This window comes from Scardinius erythrophthalmus (genome assembly GCF_964197995.2).
Source record: "Scardinius erythrophthalmus genome assembly, chromosome: 13".
Taxonomy (NCBI): domain Eukaryota; kingdom Metazoa; phylum Chordata; class Actinopteri; order Cypriniformes; family Leuciscidae; genus Scardinius; species Scardinius erythrophthalmus.
In genome coordinates this window covers 31,700,770-31,722,317 of record NC_138233.1, presented here as the reverse complement: position 1 = coordinate 31,722,317, position 21,548 = coordinate 31,700,770, and the positions used below count along the sequence as shown (strand labels likewise).

General features: G+C 41.6%; 1 protein-coding gene across 1 annotated transcript in view; it reads right to left on the bottom strand.

Annotated features, from left to right (window-relative positions):
* il1rapl2 (interleukin 1 receptor accessory protein-like 2) overlaps nt 1-20,162 on the bottom strand; it is a gene marked incomplete at its 5' end in the record, with an annotated part of 185,030 nt that extends 164,868 nt beyond the window's left edge. The window contains 3 exons of the mRNA XM_081382112.1: nt 7,886-7,939; nt 8,539-8,812; nt 20,078-20,162. Coding sequence (XP_081238238.1) covers nt 7,886-7,939; nt 8,539-8,812; nt 20,078-20,162 — 413 coding nt within the window. The remainder of the gene's footprint in view (nt 1-7,885; nt 7,940-8,538; nt 8,813-20,077) is intronic.
* Nucleotides 20,163-21,548: the final 1,386 nt, after the last annotated feature.

Sequence of the window (21,548 nt, the reverse complement as noted above, 5' to 3'; positions counted from 1 at the left end):
TTTTCAGCCCCGCTGAAACCGGGCGATATCCACTCTTCTCACATTCTGGCATATTTCAGGCGTCTGAAAATGTTAGTATTGCATGTCGTGCTTACTCGCATGCCTGCAAGCAAACGCCAGTGTGGATAATACTCGCGCTGACTTTGTCTATGTATCTTCACTGTGGTCCAGTGGTAGATTATTAGACTCTCGCGCGGGGGATCCGAGTTCGAATCCCGGGTCTGCCGGCAGTAAATATTTTGCCGCCGAATGCAAATCACTCTGTTTGTTCCCCGAGAGGCAACTGCAGACGTGTTTGTTTTCGCAGCCCACGAGCACGTGGTACATGCCTGCAAGCAAACGCCAGTGTGGATAATACTCGCGCTGACTTTGTCTATGTATCTTCACTGTGGTCCAGTGGTAGATTATTAGGCTCTCGCGCAGAGGATCCGAGTTCGAATCCCGGGTCTGCCGGCAGAAAATATTTATGCCGCCGAATGCAAATCACTCTGTTTGTTCCCCGAGAGGCAACTGCAGACGTGTTTGTTTTGCAGCCCACGAGCGAAGTCCCGGCCACGGCCGATGATGCTATATGTGTACAGAAGATGCCCACTGCTTGTGCCCATCCCTACACATTAGCACAGCCCTTCACACAGGGCCCGCGCTCATATATTCGACTCGGGTCGATCACGCACACAACATAGTGAACGTGCCCACTGCCTAGTGCCCACAAACACTATGTTCTGCATGCCTTGTGGTTTCTGTAAAGACGAAACCTGTGCATTCACACTGCTCAGGCAGACAGTGCACTCATTGCAGTAATTGTGCCCGCTCTCCCGCGCCCACACTTACTAACGGTCATTATATGTCCTACGGGACTCGCCCAGCCCTCCCTTGCTCGGTTAAACACCGCAGCGGGGTCGAGCGCAGGCATTCTGCCCGGCTACGGCCGATGGTGCTATAAATGTAGTCTCGATGCCCACTCCTCAGTGCCCATCACTACACATAAGCACAGCCCTACACTTAGGGCTTGCGCACATAAAATCGACTCAGGTCGATTGTGCTTCCAACATAGTTAGAGTGCCCGCTTCCCAGTGCCCACGAACACTATGTCTAACAGATCACAGGCTCTCTGTAAAAACGAGACCTGTGAGCGCGCGCTCTGCTCAGGCAGACACCGCGCCCAAAGCAGTAAATGTGCCCGCTCCCAGCCCACATCTACTCGCTCACATGAGTCCTATGAGACTTTCTCAGTCCTCCCTCACTCAGCTAAGCACTGTAGTAAGGTCGAGGACGAGCGTTCCGCCCGCTGTATTAAGCGCGCGCCCCGCCTCAAATGCCACAGGCATAACGCCTATGTTTGTATCCCCCGAAGCGCCTCTGTCGCACGGCGATCAGAGCGCGCTCCGTATCCAGCCCCTAGCCAGCCATGCAGAAGCATGGGCAGCGCTCCCAGGGGTTTCGGACTGGGTGCTAGGCATTATAAAGAGAGGCTTCTCGCTACAGTTTTGTCGACGCCCTCCCCGCTTCACAGCGCGCGTCGAAACTTCGGTTTCGTTGGAAGTAGCTCACCTACTTCGAGCCGAAATATCAAAACTGATAAGCAAAGGGGCGATAGAGCGCGTTCCCCCAGCTCTAAGCGAAGGGGGACTATACAGCAGATACTTTCTAGTCCCCAAAAAGGACGGCGGTATCAGACCCATACTGGATCTAAGACGGCTGAACAGAGTATTAGTGAAACACAGTTTCAAAATGCTCACAACCAGCAAAATTCTCGCGCATGTTCGCCGAGAAGACTGGTTCATGTCGATAGATCTGAAGGACGTGTATTTTCAAATACAGATAGCGTCACACCACAGGCGATACTTGAGATTCGCCTTCGGGGGTCAGACATACCAGTATACAGTCCTGCCATTCGGCTTGTCCCTAGCACCTCGTACATTTACGAAATGCATGGACGCAGCGCTCGCTCCTCTCAGACTCAGAGGCATGCGAGTGCTGAACCATTTGGACGACTGGTTGATCCTAGCTCAATCACGATCACAGCTCGTGGAGCACAGAACCATTTTACTCGATCACCTCGAGAATCTTGGTATCACAGTCAACTGGACAAAGAGTTCATTGAACCCCAGTCAAACGATTTTGTTTCTGGGCGTCGTTCTGGACTCACAGTCTATGACAGCGCGGCTGTCACCACAGCGCGTGTTGAACATTCAGCGCGCGGCGAGGTCTTTCCGCCGCGGCGCTGTCACCCCGCTCAGGAAGTTTCAAAAGATGCTGGGTCTCATGGCTTCAGCATCGTCAGTTCTCTGGCTGGGCCTGCTCCGCATGCGCCCGCTGCAGTTCTGGTTGAAAACGCGGGTACCGCGCAGAGCGTGGGCGACCGGTCGATTACGCCTCAAGGTCGATCAGAGCTGTGTTTCAGCCCTGGCGCCTTGGACGGCGGACGACTGGTACCAATCAGGTGTAAGCCTGGGGACTTCCTCGAGAGTGAGGATGGTGTCGACAGACGCATCCACCTCGGGATGGGGAGCTCTGCTCGAGGGCAGACCGTTCTTCGGCCTGTGGTCGGAACGAGAAAAGCTCCAACACATAAACTGCCTAGAAATGCTGGCAGTGCACAACGCGATGACGCGTTTTTGTCCCCACATCAAGGACGAACACGTCATAGTCCGTTCGGACAACATGGCTGTGGTGTCCTACATAAATCGCCAGGGCGGTCTGAAATCCATATCCCTGTACAGGCTGGCGAAACGCCTCCTATTATGGGCTCAGCACAACTTACGCTCGCTGAGAGCAGTGCATGTACCTGGGCTTCAGAATGTGGGCCCAGACAGACTGTCCAGGAACAATGTTCCCCCGGGCGAATGGTCTCTACACCCACAAACAGTCCGGCTGTTGTGGGAGAGATTCGGCAGAGCGGAGGTGGACCTTTTCGCGTCCCGCGAAAACGCGCACTGCCCCGCGTTCTTTTCAAAGACCGACAGCGCGCTGTCCCGAAGGTGGCCGCGCTGCCCGTTATACGCTTTTCCCCCCGTCTCCCTCCTGCCACAGGTGCTGGAACGGGTCAGGGAAACGAAATGCCCAGTCCTGCTTGTAGCTCCGTTCTGGGAGAACCAGATATGGTTCCCAGTTCTGATGCAGTTGGCAGATATCGATCCATGGCCACTGCCGTTGAGGAGAGATCTCCTCTCGCAGGCCGGGGGCTCGATTTGGCACCCACACCCGGAACTGTGGTCCCTTCATGTGTGGGTGCTCAACAGATACCCGTTGGTCTCACAGAGGGAGTCGTGAATACCATCACTCAGGCTAGAGCGCCGTCGACACGGCGGCTTTATGCTTCGAAGTGGTCGGTTTTCTCCGGCTGGTGTACAGCTCGGAGCATTTCACCCCTCGAATGTGAGGTAACGGAGGTTCTCTCCTTTCTACAAGAGCTGTTGGATAAGGGCAGATCCCCTTCCACGCTCAAAGTGTATGTGGCGGCTATTTCAGCGTTCTTTGGTTCAGCGCTGGGTCAGTCGCTGGGAAGGAATGATTTAGTCATCCGCTTCCTCAGGGGAGCTAGGAGACTGAATCCGCCCAGACCTCCTTCAGTTCCTTTGTGGGACCTTTCTACGGTCCTGGTGGCCATGAAAGGTGCCCCTTTCGAGCCTATCCAGTCTATTAGCCTCAAACATTTGTCTTTCAAACAGTGTTTTTGATGGCTCTCGCTTCAGTGAAGCGCATAGGCGACCTGCACGCGCTCTCTGTGAGCCCGGCGTGCTTGGAGTTTGGTCCTAATGACTCTAAAGTCATACTCAAACCTAAGCACGGCTATGTGCCGAAATCCCTCAACACGCCCTTTCAGGCTCAGGTCATTTCCCTGGCTGCCCTGCCGGCATCGAGTGAGGAAGGGGACTCGAGTTTTCTTTGCCCTGTTAGGGCTTTAAGAGCTTATATGTCCCGCTCTGCTGTCTTCAGACAGACAGAGCAGCTCTTTGTCTCGTTCAGTGGACGTTCCGAAGGAATGGCTGTTTCGAAACAAAGTCTATCCAGATGGATAGTTGACGCCATAGCGCTGGCTTATACTGCCAAGGGCATTCCATGCCCGTTGGGAGTCAGAGCGCACTCTACGAGAAGCGTTGCTTCTTCGTGGGCTTGGTCCAGCGGGATTTCCCTACAGGATATATGTACGGCGGCAGGCTGGGCCTCGCCGTCTACATTTATCAGGTTTTATAACCTAGAGGTTCCCGCCTTGCAGGCTAAGCTTTTGTCAGTGTAATCCGTTCAGCCGTCTAGTCAGACCGCTGAAACTCATGCACTATGCGCTACCGACTATCTTGGGCAGAACTGTGTAAGACCCACATTTTCCGCATTAGTTCAGGTTCCCTACCCTGTCTATGTGATGTTATACTTGCGTCTGTGGACATGTCTATTCTACGACGCTACAGTTTAGGGAATTAAGGCTCCCACCCTTATTCCCTGACTCTGTGTGAGTCAATCTGGTGATTATGCACTGTGTGCCTGAAATAGCTTCCGGTGATCAGTGTTTTTTTATCCCAGCACGCACGGCGTTTTGCAAGGGGTTCCCGTAGCGTTTTGAATAAAACGCAGTACGAGAGGACTCTCGTAAGAGAACGTACTCGGTTACTAACGTAACCTCGGTTCTCTCTAGAAGAGGGAACGAGTACTGCGTTCTCTGCCGTGCGTACGGTTCACTCTGGTTCGCTTCGGCGATCAAAATCAAGTGAGTCAGCCTTCTCGAGCTCCTTTTATAGAGGTAAGCCACGCCCGTTTCGGCGGGAAGTGGCGAGGAGGGCGCGAAGCGCCCTCATTGGCCTGATGTCATCTCAGGCCTCGCTCGATAGGCTTAAGCAGTTGCCGCAGAGCAGCCAATGAGCGAGCAAGCCGTCTCGCCATAGCTGTCTGCTGCTGCCGCAACGCGTTTTACATATATGAAAATTAAAGGATAATTTTTTGCTTCAGTGTTTCGTGAAAAGAGACTTTTCCCGTAGCGTTTTGAATAAAACGCAGTACTCGTTCCCTCTTCTAGAGAGAACCGAGGTTACGTTAGTAACCGAGTACGTTTTAAAGTAGCTTCTTCAACACTGATGCTCAATTTTTTTTCTCTGTAACCATTTACATAGTCGGTAAGTGTATGACACCTAGCTTTTTTTTTTAATATATGTTGAGCTTTCAAAAGTCATTTTGTTTATTCCAGCCATAAGAAAATGTTATGAGCAAGCAGGCCACAGCCAAACTTTATGGTATTAAGGTATAACAACAGATTTTGTGTTCATCAGATCCCTGACCCGGTCGGCATGACATTGTATAATGAACAAATAATTGAAATTGTATGGGAATACCTAGTATAATAAAACAATACCTGAATTAAAAATGGAAGCAAATTCTCATTTTGTATTTAGAATAATTTTAAACTGGTGTCAGAATAAACCCCAGAGCTAGAATGAAATAAAAACTTCCCATAAGCACAAGAAAAAGACATCCCCTGGAAATACTTTATCCCATGCCAATGGATTCCATCATTGGGCCATTGGGTGCTTCGTACATTTCTGGCCACAGCTGTGAGGAAATGTTTTATGACGGGGTTTGTGAAGTGACGTCAGTTTCAAAATATGCCTAAAGAAGTTGAACCATAGGCTATACTAATGCTGTCAAACAATGATGCCACTCTCACAGAACAGTTCAAACACATCATATAACAGTTACAGAATAAGTTTAAGCTACTTAATATAGACAAGCAAATGCGTGATTAAACATTTTCTTTGACAGTTAAAAAATTAAAAATAATGCAACTGCAACATTCAATACATTGAGCTTCCCTTTAGTCAGCGACCCTGGTAAAACTTTTTTCTTTTTTTCTTTTTTTCATCAACAGGCCCGGGACTCTGCAATGCCCAACTGGACCAAAGGTGTGTGTAAAATTTAGAGAAAAAAATTGGCCACAACAACGCCATCATGTTTGCCTACTACTTTGCACAATGTTAATTACAGATAAGTAGCCTAATTCATATCAAATGGCCTCCTCACCCTGAACAACTTTTATTTTAGTTTATTTTGTTGACTGCTCTTTGAATATTTTCAAATTCATTTTGTGAATGAATAAACCACTGGCATCAATCTTGATCGATGATTAAATGGTGGTGGTTCTTTTTTTTGGAAATTTGGAGTGCTGTCAGTACAGAGAACAACGACAAAAATCGGTATTGCCTACACCGTGTTATCCTCTTTTTAAAATTTGCACCCTGTTGACTTCAATGGGGCAAGTTTTAAACCTACTTGATGTGTCATTACAAGTGCCCAGCCATGTGAGTGATTCCTTCAGAGTGATCACGGGTGAATCTGACTGCAGTAGATGTGAAAGATATGAATAAAAATGATGTTTATTAAGCCAGCGCACATACCTGTATTTTCTTCCTGTTTTCGGTCGAAGTCCATAGTAATCGATTGTCGAGTTCACACGCATAGGTTTAGTTACCTATGATCACGTGCGTGAACTCGACAATCGATTACTATGGACTTCGACTCACATTAGCTGTGCACTTGTAATGACACATCAAGGATGTTAAGAGGCTAAAAGCAGGTTTAAAACTTGCCCCATTGAAGTCAACAGGGTGCAAATTTTAAAAAGAGGATAACACGGTGTAGGCAACACTGATTTTTGTTGTTGTTCTCTGTATTGACAGCACTCCAAATTTACAAAAAAATTAGCTCAATGTTAAAATTGACCGGAGTTCTCCTTTAACTAGTTTCATTCATTCATCCAGTAACATGCATATGGCAGGGTTTTATAATCATAGGTCCTGAATATGAGGTATTTAGGGGGGTTCGGGAGAATGCTCCCCCGAGAGAATTTTGATTTCTCTGATCTACATATGTGCATTTTAAGATGTTTTGAAGGCCAAAAAATTGGATAACAATAGCTTTAAAACCATGTGCGGGCAGCTGTTTTTTATTTCTCACCTCATCAGCATCACACTCTTTTTCTCTTTGTTTTTATCTTGCTCTGTCTTTTCCCCTCCTAAAGCTGAGCTTTGACTGATAGGCCTATAGGCTTTTCATTTTTGTCTGTCAGTGAAGAAAGTAAACATAGGGTCAACTGATTGATTAGGTTGATTTATGAATCATTTTCTCAGACAAAGCTACAGGAAAGCTAGGTAACTAAGTTTATTATATTTATTCACAATATGTACACATTCATTATTGATCTAGGCCTAATATATGGCCATAGACAGGGCTTTATAATCAAAGAGGTCATAAATTTGAAGTTGTTATGGGGTTAAACATTTTTACTTCTCTGATATGTGCATTTCAAGACGTTTGAAGGCCAAAAAAGGATAAGAAATAGGTTTAAAACCTGCTCTCTCCTCATCTACTCTGTCTTTTTCTCTGTCTCCTGATCTTGCCCTGTCTCTTCCCCTCCCAAAGCTGAACTTTTTTAATTTATTGAAGGCTACAAATTGTATTATATTAATTTGCAACATGTACACATGCATTATTAATCTTGTGCCTATGAAAACGGCTTTGTTAATGTTTCTTGTCCCCTAACAATGACATAATTACACATTATATAGGCCTATTTTCAGCTCAAAATGGCGAAATTAGACAAAAGTTTATTAGTTTTCTAATTATTTTTGTCATTCGTTTAACATTTATGACCTAAAAAACTGTCAAATATAAAATGCTTAGTTTAGCTACTTATTCTTAACTCGTACTTGACCGTAAACTGAAGCGTCAGTCGTGCTGCTAAAATTCGCGCTCGGATGAGAAACCGAACCGTCCTGTGTTGCTCCCAATGCTCTAGTAACATTACATTATGTAAACTGCAATGCATTTATGACAAAGAACTGCACCGATGCAGATGTAATATCATAGCAATCTATCAATAAATGCACTCACGACACACCTTGTACTCTCTGATGTTCGCTCTGCTCGGCGCCCCTGCAGATTGAAAAATGCGCTAAATCCAAGCAGACTCAGATAAGGGGAGGAGCCGAAACTTGACGCAGCTTGCCGCCGTTTCAAATGAGTTTTTTAAAAGGGGACTGAAGCGATCAAAAATGTATTAATCAAATATTTTTTAGGGGGGCTGGGCTGACGCCCCTGCTCACCAACAACATGTAAAGTTCATGTTCACACCCTCTCCATGACTTCATCAACATTTTTCTTTTTCCCCCGCGAGTTTTCTGTAAAAAGCAGTCCATACACTATTATACGCCATTTCATCTTGCCGATCGTCCTCCATGTTTGTTTACTTGAAAGTCACGTTTGATGCAAGATTTCACATTTTCACGACTCTGTTTGTGAATGGAATCTGTTAGTGTGTGTTGTGCTTTCCTGGTCACATCGCGGCACTCCACAAACTAGAGGAAGAAACGGTTAAATCTATGATTTCTTATCGTAATGTTTGTGGTCGCTCACATTTGGAAATTCTTATAAGATTGAAAAAAATCTTTTAGTGTGGCCCCAGCCTAAGTAAACAGATATGACCCAGTGCAGTTTTAGGGCTGTTTTTTTCAGCGCACACATGATTTGAAGTTTGAATTGCTAATGACCCACCTGAGCACACAGGTGTAAAATCCATTGTCCTCCATCTCTGCTGAGCGGAACCAAATGGAATCTCCCTCCTTACTCAGCCGATGACCCGAGAAGATGATTGGCTCCTCAGAATCACCCTTGTTCCTGTACCAGATGAGCCGCAGCTTGGCATTCTGGGCCACGCTATAGTTGGTGCGTATGTAGCTGTAGAACAGAGCGCATTTCACCCTCAGAGGCTCTCCGGCCAACACACGATACGTCTTCAAGTCCACTGACCAGTCTATGCATCCGTCAACTGTGGGAGAGAGAAAATTCAACAATTCACAAAGACAAAAGACAAACAAACAAATAAAAACTTGTACATTTATTAAACACGATTGTCTGGTTTCACAGACAAGGCTTAAACCTAGCCCCAGACTAAAATGCATTTATCTTAACAGCATATAGCTGTTTTAACTGAAAGCAACTTGCGCTGTCATAGCTTAAAATATGTCAGTGCTATTGTTTTGTCTCAAGATACACACCATTAATGTTGTTTTCTAAAGCACATAAATAAAGCAACTGAAATGTCCTAATTGAACCAAGGCCTAATCCTGGCTTAATCTACAGTAAGCCCTGTCTGTGAAACCAGGACGATGTTTCTTTAATATAGAGTGCTTCGTTTGGAAAATGGATAGATTTCTGGAGTCTAAAACATACGATCAATGCCAAAGAAAATTATAAGAATGAATTTGAAGGACTGTTTATATTTGGTGATAGTATAAAGGTTGTTCAAGGATGTTTCTAGAATTTTAAGTCAATGAGCCCAACCCCAGCTCTCAGGATATGACTTTGCTTCCTCCTTAAAATTAATGAATTTTCATCTAGCCAGTCAAAATTGTACATCCAGTTGTAATTTAAATGTAACTGCACACCATGATTTGAAGTATAATGTATGCATTATTAATTTATCCTGTATACCTTGTAACAACTGGACCGATGAAACACTCCATTGTTCCATTTAATCTTCACAACCCCTCCCCCAGGCAGACTGTGTGATGTCTGATTTCCCCACTGAGAATTATCACCCTTTTGCTCCACTCATACACTTCAAAGACACTTGGGACATTGATTGTTCTTAATGAGAGAACAGTACAGGCTACAAGACACAGACATGCAGTCCCATAGAAATGGAATTATCTCCACTAATTAATTGAAAAATTTGTCTAATGAATGAACATGGATTTCCCCAGTACATTTGGTGTATTATTACTGTTTGTATATTGCCTTTTTATATTGTATAGTGTTATGCATGCCTGATGATAGAACTACTAGTTAATGTAACTCCATCTAGGCGGTGTCTCCTATCAAAATATTCCTTGTTTAATGACTCATTTAATTACTCACATTTTGGGGGACATCACCTTCTCATTGAATCCAGTGTGTGTTTGTTATATTTAACAGAGTATAAATAGACACAAACTGCCAGCTTACTCTAATCATGTAAATGAGTCAGCTTTTCAAACAAAGGAACTTTCCTGCTTGAGAATTGCACATTTCTCATTGGTAAAGTCATAACTCAAAGGTGTGACCTCCTGAGGAACTTAAAAGCCAACACAAAGTTCCCTCCGTGCGCTCTCTGGCTTCTGCTCCTGATTGCCACACATCAAGGCATGTGTACATTCCTCGACCAGAACAGAGTCAACTAACTCCACAAGTTCACCATAGCTTCTACATTCAACACTTAAGAAATCGATTGCAAACTCAGCACCATCGGACCAAACTATCAAGACTTTCTCAACGCGACTGTATATCAGGACGCTCTTCAACAGCTAAGGCAAATGCAAGTTTTGTATGATATACTAAATCGCTGTTTAGCTAAAGTTGTGATCCCCTTTGTTAACAAAGGAGCTTTGTAGTAAGGGACTGACTGTTCTTCCAGGAGGTTAAATGACTCTTTCAGAGCTTCATTCCTCTGTTCTGTTTCGGTTTTATTAGTCACTTTTACTTTCCATTTTACCCAAGTATGTTTGTTTAGATTAGTTACGTGTCCGTGATTTGGTTAAATAAAACTTTTGTGTACATTCTTACCAGCTGATTCTTGTCTGCTTATAAATCAATGTCAATTTTACAGTTATGATCAAAGCTACATGCTAAGAAAGAGTTATTTTTCTGTGGCCACGGAAAATATCCTTTCTGAAGAGTTGATAGACAATTAATACTTAGTGTTCACTGGACAAACAGATTAATTTATTGTAATATTAATTCATTTACATGAAGTTAATTCAATTAACTGATCCACGAGTTATGATTAATTATTTATATTTCCCTTTTGAGCTGATTTGATAGCTCAACCTCAAACAGCACAAGTTCTGCACCAGACTTCATAATTATATTTAGGGATTTGGTTCAAATCACTATTAAATAAAATACTGTTAGTCTTATATTTTAGTCTTTAGTTTCATTGTGTTTTGGTTTTAGTTTCCCTGTTCCCTGTCATTGTTATTATGCTACATTAAGATTGTCAGTCCAAATTCGATTTGTGTGCATATCCGATTGAAATCCGTACAGATTTAGCAATTGTGAAGGGCATAAAAAATATATAGCTATATATACATACAATTCGCATTTCTAGAAATCCGTTTCAGTCTGTCTACTCTGATCGGATTTTACGCTGTTTGTGTGACTTTTTCAACCATGTAAAACGTAAACACTGTTATAGGCATGGGCGTACGGGATTTTTTTTGATGCACTTGTTACTCCCCGTCAACAAAACCAACATGACTAGGGGTGTCCATGGTTAACCGATTAACCGATTAACCGTTAAAAATTGCGTAACCGAGTGAAACATTTTGCTCGATTAAGTGGCGTCAATGGCGTGCATTGAATTTAGTTGTAATACATTTTTGCACCACCAGAGACCGCTAGACCAGTTTTCTAATATGAAGCGGGCAAAGAAAGCGCGCGTCCGAGAGTGAAGGCTGTGCACGAGTCAGAAACAAACATAGTATCCGCGCCACTGATCGCAGCACAATAATATCTGTCTGCAGAGCCACAGCTTTACCCCAGCAGTTTTACCCCGCGCATGCGCAGTTTCATCACCCATACAATTTGTATTATGCATTTCCTAAACATGTACTTGCTAATCAAACACTTTATATGAACAAACTACTAATCTATAAAACACAATCGGTCTTCTGACCTTTTACTATTGTGTTGATATGCGCGAGGGAGAGAGAGCAATACAGCGCTCGTGTTGTTTGAAGGCGGTGAGAGTGCGCGCGCGCGCGCGGACGGGACTCTCTCACTGTTTGTTCTTATGCGCCCTGTCCACTGATCTAAATAATTAGTTGTTACGACGACTTATTTGTTCCCTCGTTTTAATAAATCGTGGACACGTTGAACTAATTCCCTCCCTCATTTTGATTTAACGAATTAGCCTACAACGTGGCCAAAAACAGTTTGATAGCCTACTATTAATTAGTGAATGCTAAAGACCTATTTTTTGTGAATTAGTGAATATTCAGGTGAATTATTTCGTGGCCACGAATTAATAATAATTATTAAACTGTTTTTCTTACCTGCGAAGATAGCTCTTCAGTGAAGGCCGACTATTCTCATACAGCTTTTTATTCCTTTTTTTTTTTTTTTTGTGAATTGGTGAATATTCAGGTAAGTTGTTTCGTGGCCACGAATTAATAATATATCAGCACGTTTTACAAGACCCTTCTCGATCGCAGCGGCAACGAGCACTTTGATCACTTGATTTAAAAAACAAAACATTTCAACGCTAGATCGCCTAAAAAAAAAAAAAAAAACGAACGAAATTAATGCTCTGCTAGTTAACTGGAGATTTTTTGTTTATTTGTATTGGTATTCGTGCCGCGAGATGTTTCAAAAGTGGTGGGGACAATATCGACCTTAGAAAATAGTGGTGGGGACATGTCCCTTCCGCAAATTACGCCTATTTCGGGGTTGCAGCACGCACACTATGGTTAACCGAGTATTAACCGCTAAGGGCCTCGGTTAACGGTTAACGGTACATGACTCCAACTCTGAGCGAACTCTCTGCTCCTCACCACAGGCGCTTCTCAGGTGCTGCGAGCAAATCACTCCGCAGAAGTAGCAGTGCTTCGCCTTCTGAGAATATAGTTCCCAGTATGTATATGATTAGAAGAAGGCTGTGTCTCATGTGACCTTGTTATTTGTACACGCTGTGACTATACAAATCACAACATGTAAATAGGAAAATGTTGGCGTTATTTTGTCACTTATTGGGAGCAGTGTGCTAGCTGGAGCCATTTACCTCCAGTCTTTGTGCTAAGCTAGGCTAGCGGTGGGCGCGTCAGACAGAGTTACGGCACGCACAGAGATGAAAAGGGTATGTACTGTATGGACTTATCTAACTCTGGGGGATACGGTGAATAAGCTAAAGTCCCAAAAAGTCAGCGTGTTCCTTTAACCTGTTAGTGATGTCTTCATGATTTAATGTAGGTTATGTTTGAATAAATCTATCAGTTAGCCATTGTTTAAATGTTTATTTTTATATTGGAGTAGAAACAATTTAGGCCTAAAAAGATATTAGGCTAATATTCAATATTTATTCGATATAAAAACTGCTTTATGTGCAATTTAAATGTTTGGACACCTCAGTTTTTTTGAGTGTGGATTATTAAATAAAATGTATTGGTCAGTTATAAATGTTATTTTAATTTTCCGTTTTTGGCTAAATTAAAATGTTAATTCCGTTTATTTCAGTGCATCACTAAAATGCATGAAATAATTAAAAAGTGTTAGCCTATAAAATGATAGTGATATATTATACCAATAAAAACAAATAAATAATCCAGGAGCATTTGTTGTACCCAGGTCTACATTTTGTTTAACAGTAACTTACTGTCAGGGCAATAAAGTTAATGTAATGGCCAGAATAACCAACTCAGCATCTGGAAAAGAAATGCTTGTGAATTATTTGTTTGAAGGGACCTCCTGCTATTGCTGTAATATCAGAGCAGCAGCACGTTTAAGAAATGTATTCCTGCAAGAATTTTATAGGCTATGTTGCCTTCACTACACAGAGGCCTTGTCTATAATGGAAGCCTATTAATACTAACAAAGAATTCATCAATACAATGATAATTCACAACATGCAAAAATCAATTACTTTTGTGTAAATGGAGGAGTCTGTATCAGTATTTTGTTGCAGCAGGTGCACAACCAATTTTAATACATGACATCACTGCAGGTGGGAGGGGCCCCATCCCGTGCTCTGCACCAATTGTTTGGTGGTGTGAAATCTTTTTACAATCTTTTCATTTAATAATATATAATAACTGTGAATAAGAGCAAGCCAATATTGGTTGTTTAATTATAGTTATATAATAAAAAGAAAGACTGATTAAACTAAATTGAAAGTGAAAGCAGTGAAAGTTGTTTTTTTTGTTTTTGTTTTTTGTCATATTGCTTCTACTGCTTGAAAGGTAAGATATATCATATGTTTTTTTTATTATAGAAATACATTATAGCCTTGAAAACGTCCTGCTGTTAAAAAAAAAACGTCTGAATGCAGATCCTCGGTTTTTAAGTCACGGTTCGGTACAGCACAGGGGAGTAATCAAAACATAAAATTGCTGCTTTCAACTTTTTTTTATTAAACTGTTTTTTTAACAAATGTGTCTCTGTGTTAAAATTCAATTATAATTAAAATTTTCTTAAGGATTAAAAAAATATTGGCTGATGCTGTAAACTATATAGAGAGCCCTTAATTAAAATATGTTTTAAATGTTTAACTCAAATATTATTATTATTTTTTTATTATTCTTTTTTAAACATGTAAATTGCACATAAGGCAGGTTTTGCATTAACTTCTAAAGCTAAATATAAAGTTAATTTTCTACTCCAATTCATTTTTGAAATATAATCATTTACATTGGCTGTCATAACTTGTTTTCATGACAAATTTATTTAAACATAGGCTACATTCAATAATCAAGACATCACTAACAGGTTAAGTAAATATAAAAGAATAGGCTAATGTAATGCACATACGAAATATGCTTCTCTCTAGAGTTAATTTCTTGTAGCGAGCTAACGTTAACTGTCGACACTAAATGCCTGAGGTAAATGTAATGCTACGTGAGATATTATTCTCAAGCTGTTTTATTGATATCTTTCCGCGGTTGAAACACTGGTTGAGAGATGTAAACATACCGATCGATCGTCTCTTCTTCTTTTTTTTTTTTTTTTTTTTTGATCGTCTCTTCTTATTCTTCTGTGCTTTTTACTGGTAGCAAACAGCATTGCATTGTTACCTGCGTTTTTGGAACCAAAAGTTGAGGTTATCAGCTTACTTGCCCTTAAACAAGCACATCAAATTAAAAACAATTTATTTACTTTCCTTAAATAAATAAAAATGTCACATAACCTGTTTTCTGGAATACCCCCCTGTATTGTAAACCCCTCCAAGTTGCGGTTGTTGTTGTTGTTGTTGTTGTTTTTGGCGTATGCCGAAAGAGCGGCATGGACACACAAATCGGATCTGAACAGTTGCAATACACAATGTGGACAGCAACACTTTTAGATCAGATTCCAATTGGATATACAGATAATCGGATTTGAACTGACAGTGTGAACCTTAGGGGCCTTTTCACTACACCATTTTCAACTAAAAACTGAAGACTTTTTTGTGTTTGAGCCATTCACTTACACAACAATGGAGTTTTGGTGGCTTGAAAATGCAAACTTTTGAAAAACGGGTTTCAAAGTGCAAGTTTTTGAAAACGACACCCTTATCTCTGTGTACAAAAATGTGAATCTGTGAAAACGGTGACGTCATGCACATGTAGGTTTAACATGTAGGCTTTTTTTGCAAATGAAAGGATACAGATAATAACAATAAGAAATAAGGGGGGGGGGGCATACGGACAAGTGGTTAAAAGAATTACACAAATCAACACAATATAACATTATGTCATCATGAAAAATTAAAGGTCAGACTCATGGATGATAGGCTACATGTTTTCAAAGCCTTTGTGTTCAAAGGTTTTGACATTTTCTTAAAGGAAGTAAAGCGGGACTTTATATCAGAGGAGAACATTCCAAAATTGAGATTACAGTGAATGTTTCTGGCTTTCAGAAGAAAAAGTAATAATATAGTATTATCAAGATCAACATCCTTGGAATGAAAATCGGACAAAAAAATGATAGATTATGTAATTTGTGACTATAGGCATGTGCGTTTGGCTCAAGTGCACTGTAGTAAAATTATGCATTTGTGCGCAGGCACAAATTGTTTGTCTTTGCAGTGAAATCGCCAACTGGCGATTACATTTTCTGGAACTGGTCTTTACATTCTCTATTTCCGTGCGCTTCATTGCAACCACAAACTCGTTACAAAGACAGCATGGAAATATTCTGTCGAAGCATGTCATAATGAATCAGCAACTAATCAATGGCTAAATGCTTTGTGAATGCACTCTCACCACACAGAAACAACCTCTGAAACACGAGCAAAGCCCCATCTCCAAAGAGCAACACAGCCATTTAACTCTCACATGACATTAACTGCAAGCTCACTGCGTGCCAATATTTCATGTTGATAGAAAGATGAAACTCATCAAAGTCATGGCCACCTATCAGCGTGAAACGCTGTAATTTATGAGCAATTACAGAGGTGTTTGTACGTGCGGACACTGACTCATCACTGCACCCGCCTCCCATCACATAAATATCTTTCACATTCAAAACCTGCCACCGCCGATTTATGTCAAGCACTGTCACAATCACACATTTACGGCATAGATTTTGTTATATACGGTTGGCCTGATGAATTTTGTGGCACTGCATTGAAAAAAAAACACAGGAAAGATGGAGAGAGAAAGCGATATCACACATGACTGTACAAGAAGAGAGTGTTGATTTTAAAGGGCTTGAAATCTCACACACACTCATATGCACACTAGATAAGCAGTGGATTAGTTTGGTCTGCTGCCTTCATGCGAAGCGTCTGAAGCAGAAACAGTGTGGCGAGCTCACAGGTTACATGTTACATAAACAGGCAGCCATATGTCACCCCAAGTCATTTCGCATATAATGTGCTTGTCTTGAATGATTAATTTATCGGTTATTGAATGCAGCATAATGGTGTAATTGGACAGGATATGCCTTGCTTGTCATGCTAATTCTTATTACATTGCAATGTGCATCACGGTAAGCGCCTGAGTGCAGCTTTGTACCGAATCCTAAATGTTTGCATATGGATGAGGCCAAGGATTGTGAAAAATAGGTTCTAAAAATGGGGCCGGTCAGAAAGAGCAGACATTATGTATGCACAGCAAGAGGGCATTAGTGAACTTTTCAACAAAACACTAACTCAAGATCAAGATATTACTCACGGCATCACAGACACCTCAGATGGTGAGCGAAAGGCCACGTCACAAGATAAAAAATCCAAACAAGACACTAGCATTTAGAGTTAGTGCCTCTAATTCTTAATGTTATGTATGAAGACATTTTTGCATGAAAAAAGAAAATAGCCTCTTTGAGAGGGTGAAAAATTACTGAAATTTCATTTTTGCCTGAACCATTCCTTGTCCAGTGTTTTCAGTTTTTCCTCCTTGTTCACTGCTTTACTCTCAAATGGCACTGTCATCTTCAGCTCCTAATGTGAAATCCATTGCAAAGTCCTGTACCTGCTGCAATAATAATTGCCTGACCTGCTTACAGCACGGTGGCTCGGTCTATTATGAAGCAGTACAGCAATTTCAGCTATGAAAGCTGAAGGGGTACAAAAAGTCAATATCAGAACAGCAGACCACCAAACACTTTGTGCTGATATGCAATTTCGTTGCTGACTTTCTTTTTATAGCTTGTTTATAATTCTTCCAAAGTGTGAATGAATGGCTTGCAGTGGACATGTATCTTCAGACAGGTGTAAATGGAAGCTGGTGGACGCCTGGGGTGAAACAGTCTCCTGAAATGACTTGCACTTTGCCATGTTATCAAAGACTAATCAATATGGAAATGCAGAGAGGGTTCTGGCCCTTAGTGCATGATTGCACCTGTGTGCAGAGCGCAACTCATTGGCCATTTGATGTAAAACGACTGTAACATAGCTGCTTTGACTCACTGCAGGCCGGATTCATTTGGACCCAAAGCTTTTATACTATAGGACAGTAGGGCTTGGCGGTATGACGATATTTATCGTTACCATGGTATAAAATGTCTGTCTTTAGAGATTTTGCTATATCATGTATTTTGGGGTATGTACATATTGACGCTTCAGAGTGATGAAATATATATATAATGAGAATATAAAGAGCAGGACGTGCTTGATGTTAAAAAGAATTAAGCGCAATATATCAGGTGCATGCACAGAAAGCTGAAGGCAATCGCGAACTTGGGACATGCTCGATATTAAAATAAACACAATAAGCAGTGAAAAAGAACTCAATGTGGTGCTCGCGCTGACTGACACACAATTCAGTTCTCTTTCATTTCTTATTGCGCTTGAATGGTCGAATACACACGCAATTATGACAAAATGCCCATCGTGTGGAGTATTCATGTAAACAGCCAGTTATGTCTCAAGTGAAAGTAAACAGTTGGGTGTAAACCGGATGTATCAGTATAATGGATCCATGCATTTGGCCTTAAAGCCTAATAAATCTGCCTGCTGCTCTGTGGCATTAATGTGAATCAAACAAAAGAGAAAATAACTTGCTGCTCTTGACTGAATAATGTTTTTAGCTTTAATAACTATGTCATAAAATGTTTCATATTCATGAAATAAGAATTTGGTTATATCGCCCATCCCTACTTCCAAACCTTAGTGAGCCTCCTTGCTGTTTTCATACTGTCTACATAGGCAACTACTTTCTGGCAGCATCTAAGCCTATCTAACTCTAAGCCTCAAGTTACTGATTTGGAGCGTTCTCCATAAATGGCCACAAATAGCACTCCTCACATGAGACTCACAATTGATTCTAATATAGTTTGATGTTAGTTAATGATACAACATCTAATGAGCACACAATACATTTTTATTTAGATTATTTTGTTCATATTTTTCAGCTTTGTATGACATTTCTTTGTCTGCCATCTTAAACTTGTACATAAACACAACAGTTCATTAATTAAAATTGTTATGTAATTTGGAGATAAAGTTCCGGTGTTGTCAGACTGGTTCACCTGAGTGACAGGGGGAGTAATTCAATATTTTAAGTAATCTCTTCTACCCACTCACCCACTCAGAAAGGGAATCTGCATTGAATGTTTTTGGTCCTCTACACCCAGATGTACTGCAGAAATGCTTTGCTGATGAAGAGGTTGAAGACTCACTATATGCTGTCAACCTAATTATATTTTATTTAATTTCAAAATTTAAATTTTTTATTTTATTTACAGGTTTCACTTTATTTTGATGTTCCCTAACACATTCATAACACATGTAACACATGTAATATGTAAGTCATGTAACCTACATGTCAACTAACTCTCATTAGAGTGTTAGTAGAGTATTAGTAGACTGGTAGGGTTAGGGTTAGAATAAGTTGCTTGCTACTTGCTAAGATACTTATAGTCAGTAGAATGTCTGTTGAGGAGCATCACAACAACTTTTTAGCAGATATTCAGCAGTGTCTACTAATACTCTAATGATAGTTAGTTGACACATAATTGCAAAGTTACTTATAGTCAACAGAAAGTTCAAAAGGGACCATCAAAATAAAGTGTTACCCATAAACAATAAGAATAAAGCATCATTGTGCCATCGAAATACAACTTGTTTGTCGTTCAAGTTGTGGTTCAATCCTGGACAGACAAAAGTTAATCTGCCCGATGCTGTTCTGGACAAATGTGATGAATGCATTTATAAGTATGCATCTACCTTGGTGTAGGTTGTGTCTGATCATATTTATGGATAATTTCTCTGGATACAATCTCCATTTGCTCAACTTTACAGCTGCATGTACTGTAATATTATAACAGGTGTCACACAACAAAAAATAGCTTGTTACTGGAAAAACAATACTATTATGAAGAGAGCTGGTCTACTGCCACGCTACTGAACAATGGAGTGAAATTATTAGTGTTGCTACATTTGATCCAGTTGCTACACTGGTTCAGAGCTCTGAAGATTGTCCATTTAACAGAGAGAGGTGAATCTGTGTTTTTCTCCTGTGTGTTGGGCTCCTTTTAGAAACAGTGGGATCATCAGGTCATTCGATCAGGAGAGCAACGACCAGAGATGCTGAGTTTGTTTCAGCAAGAGACTTTATGTAGGCTACTTCCAAAAGGCATAGATTTGCTACACTCACGTGAAGTGTGCTATACTTTCTATCTGTCCTCTTTGTTAGGAGTTAGAGTTACAGCTGTCAGTGTGAAGAAGCTTCTCAATGTGAAAAGAGAAAAGAAAAAAAAGAACATCATGTCTCAAACAAACAGGAGATGTGTGCCTCTGTGTTCACGGCCCATCTCTGATTATGATACACATGAGCACTGATTTGAGTGTTTGTGTTTGAGCATGGCGAGTGCGAGCACTGTGAGTTGTTCTCCATTAAAGCGCTTCGCGCTCGTCTCGCACATCCACTGCTGAAGACGGTGCTTATTGAGAGTGGGCTGAGGACGTAGGTCCTCGTCGATAAAGAATCTAATGGTTCAGATCTCATGTTTGCTGAGGCAACGTGAAGATTATGGGTCCGATATATAATGCGAGGGAACTGAGCAGAAAGGGAGATTCTCTTATGGGTTATGGGTCCCCGGCCGTAGTGGCCAAGCCTGGCCCTGATGGAAAGGCCACGAAAGCCGATCCCCCGGGACCCCTGAACTGGCAAACCCGCCCGGCCCGCCCAGCCCGCATACTAAGACGGATCTTCCATGGCCGTTCAAACTGGCGGATTCCCACTGGACGCCTCAGCTACTGGCGCCACCCTGAGGCTCCCTGTCCCGCTAGGCCTCGGCCTCATCAGCCTCCAGGATGCCCACCCTCCCACTCCTGTGAAAGAGTGAGGCACACCTTCCGGGAGGGGGGCATTCTGTGACACTGTCAGTCTGTTCTCTTCTTGTCTTCGTTTAGTTAATCTGTTAATTAGTCTCAGTTTAGTCTTCCTCTGCCCCCTGCCTGTTTGTTTCTATGGTTTCTACTTCATTGTTAGTTCAGTTCAGGTGTGTCTTGTTAATTTACTCTTCAGTTCTGTCTATTTTATACCCTGCATTCTGTCTTGTTCTTTGTCAGTTCTTAAAGGGGTGGTTCAGGATTTTTGACATCGGACCTCATTTTTAAGTCAGCCTGGTTGTTATTCATCAGTGGAGACATTTTTTAAAAAAAATTATCCAGTCCTTATATTTGGATAGTTAGCCGATGCTAGGCTAGCGCGAGTCAAGGGTAGATGTTAGCCAGCCATTAAAAAACGTTTTACCCACTCCACAGTGCACCAAACGCAAATCAATTATAACACTAGACTATCGATGCAAATGTACGTTGAGAGAATAATGTTAGAAATCAAACTTACCTTTCATCTCAATGATCCCAAAGGAACTAGTTTCTCAGCAGCTGCGGAATTTTACTTTGCTCCAGTTAGTAATGCGGCAAAAAGTAAACACAGAAAAGAAGCGCACTACAGTGTGTGCAGTACATGTGTGTACCGGCTCACTCGGTTGCCTAGGTAATCAATATCACTCCGCTGCTGCTGTAGACAAGGCTTATGATTACAGGGAACAAATTATAACTAATGCAATGTGATGAAAGGTAAGTTTGATTTCTAACATTATTCTCTCAACGGACATTTGCATCGATAGTCTAGTGTTATAATTGATTTGCGTTTGGTGCACTGTGGAGTGGGTAAAACGGTTTTTAATGGCTGGCTAACATCTACCCTTGACTCGCGCTAGCCTAGCATCGGCTAACTATCCAAATATAAGGACTGGATATTTTTTTTTTTAAAATGTCTCCACAGATGAATAACAACCAGGCTGACTTAAAAATGTGGTCCGATGTCAAAAATCCCGAACCACCCCTTTAACGTTGCATGTTTAGGTTGTTCTGTTCTTGTGCT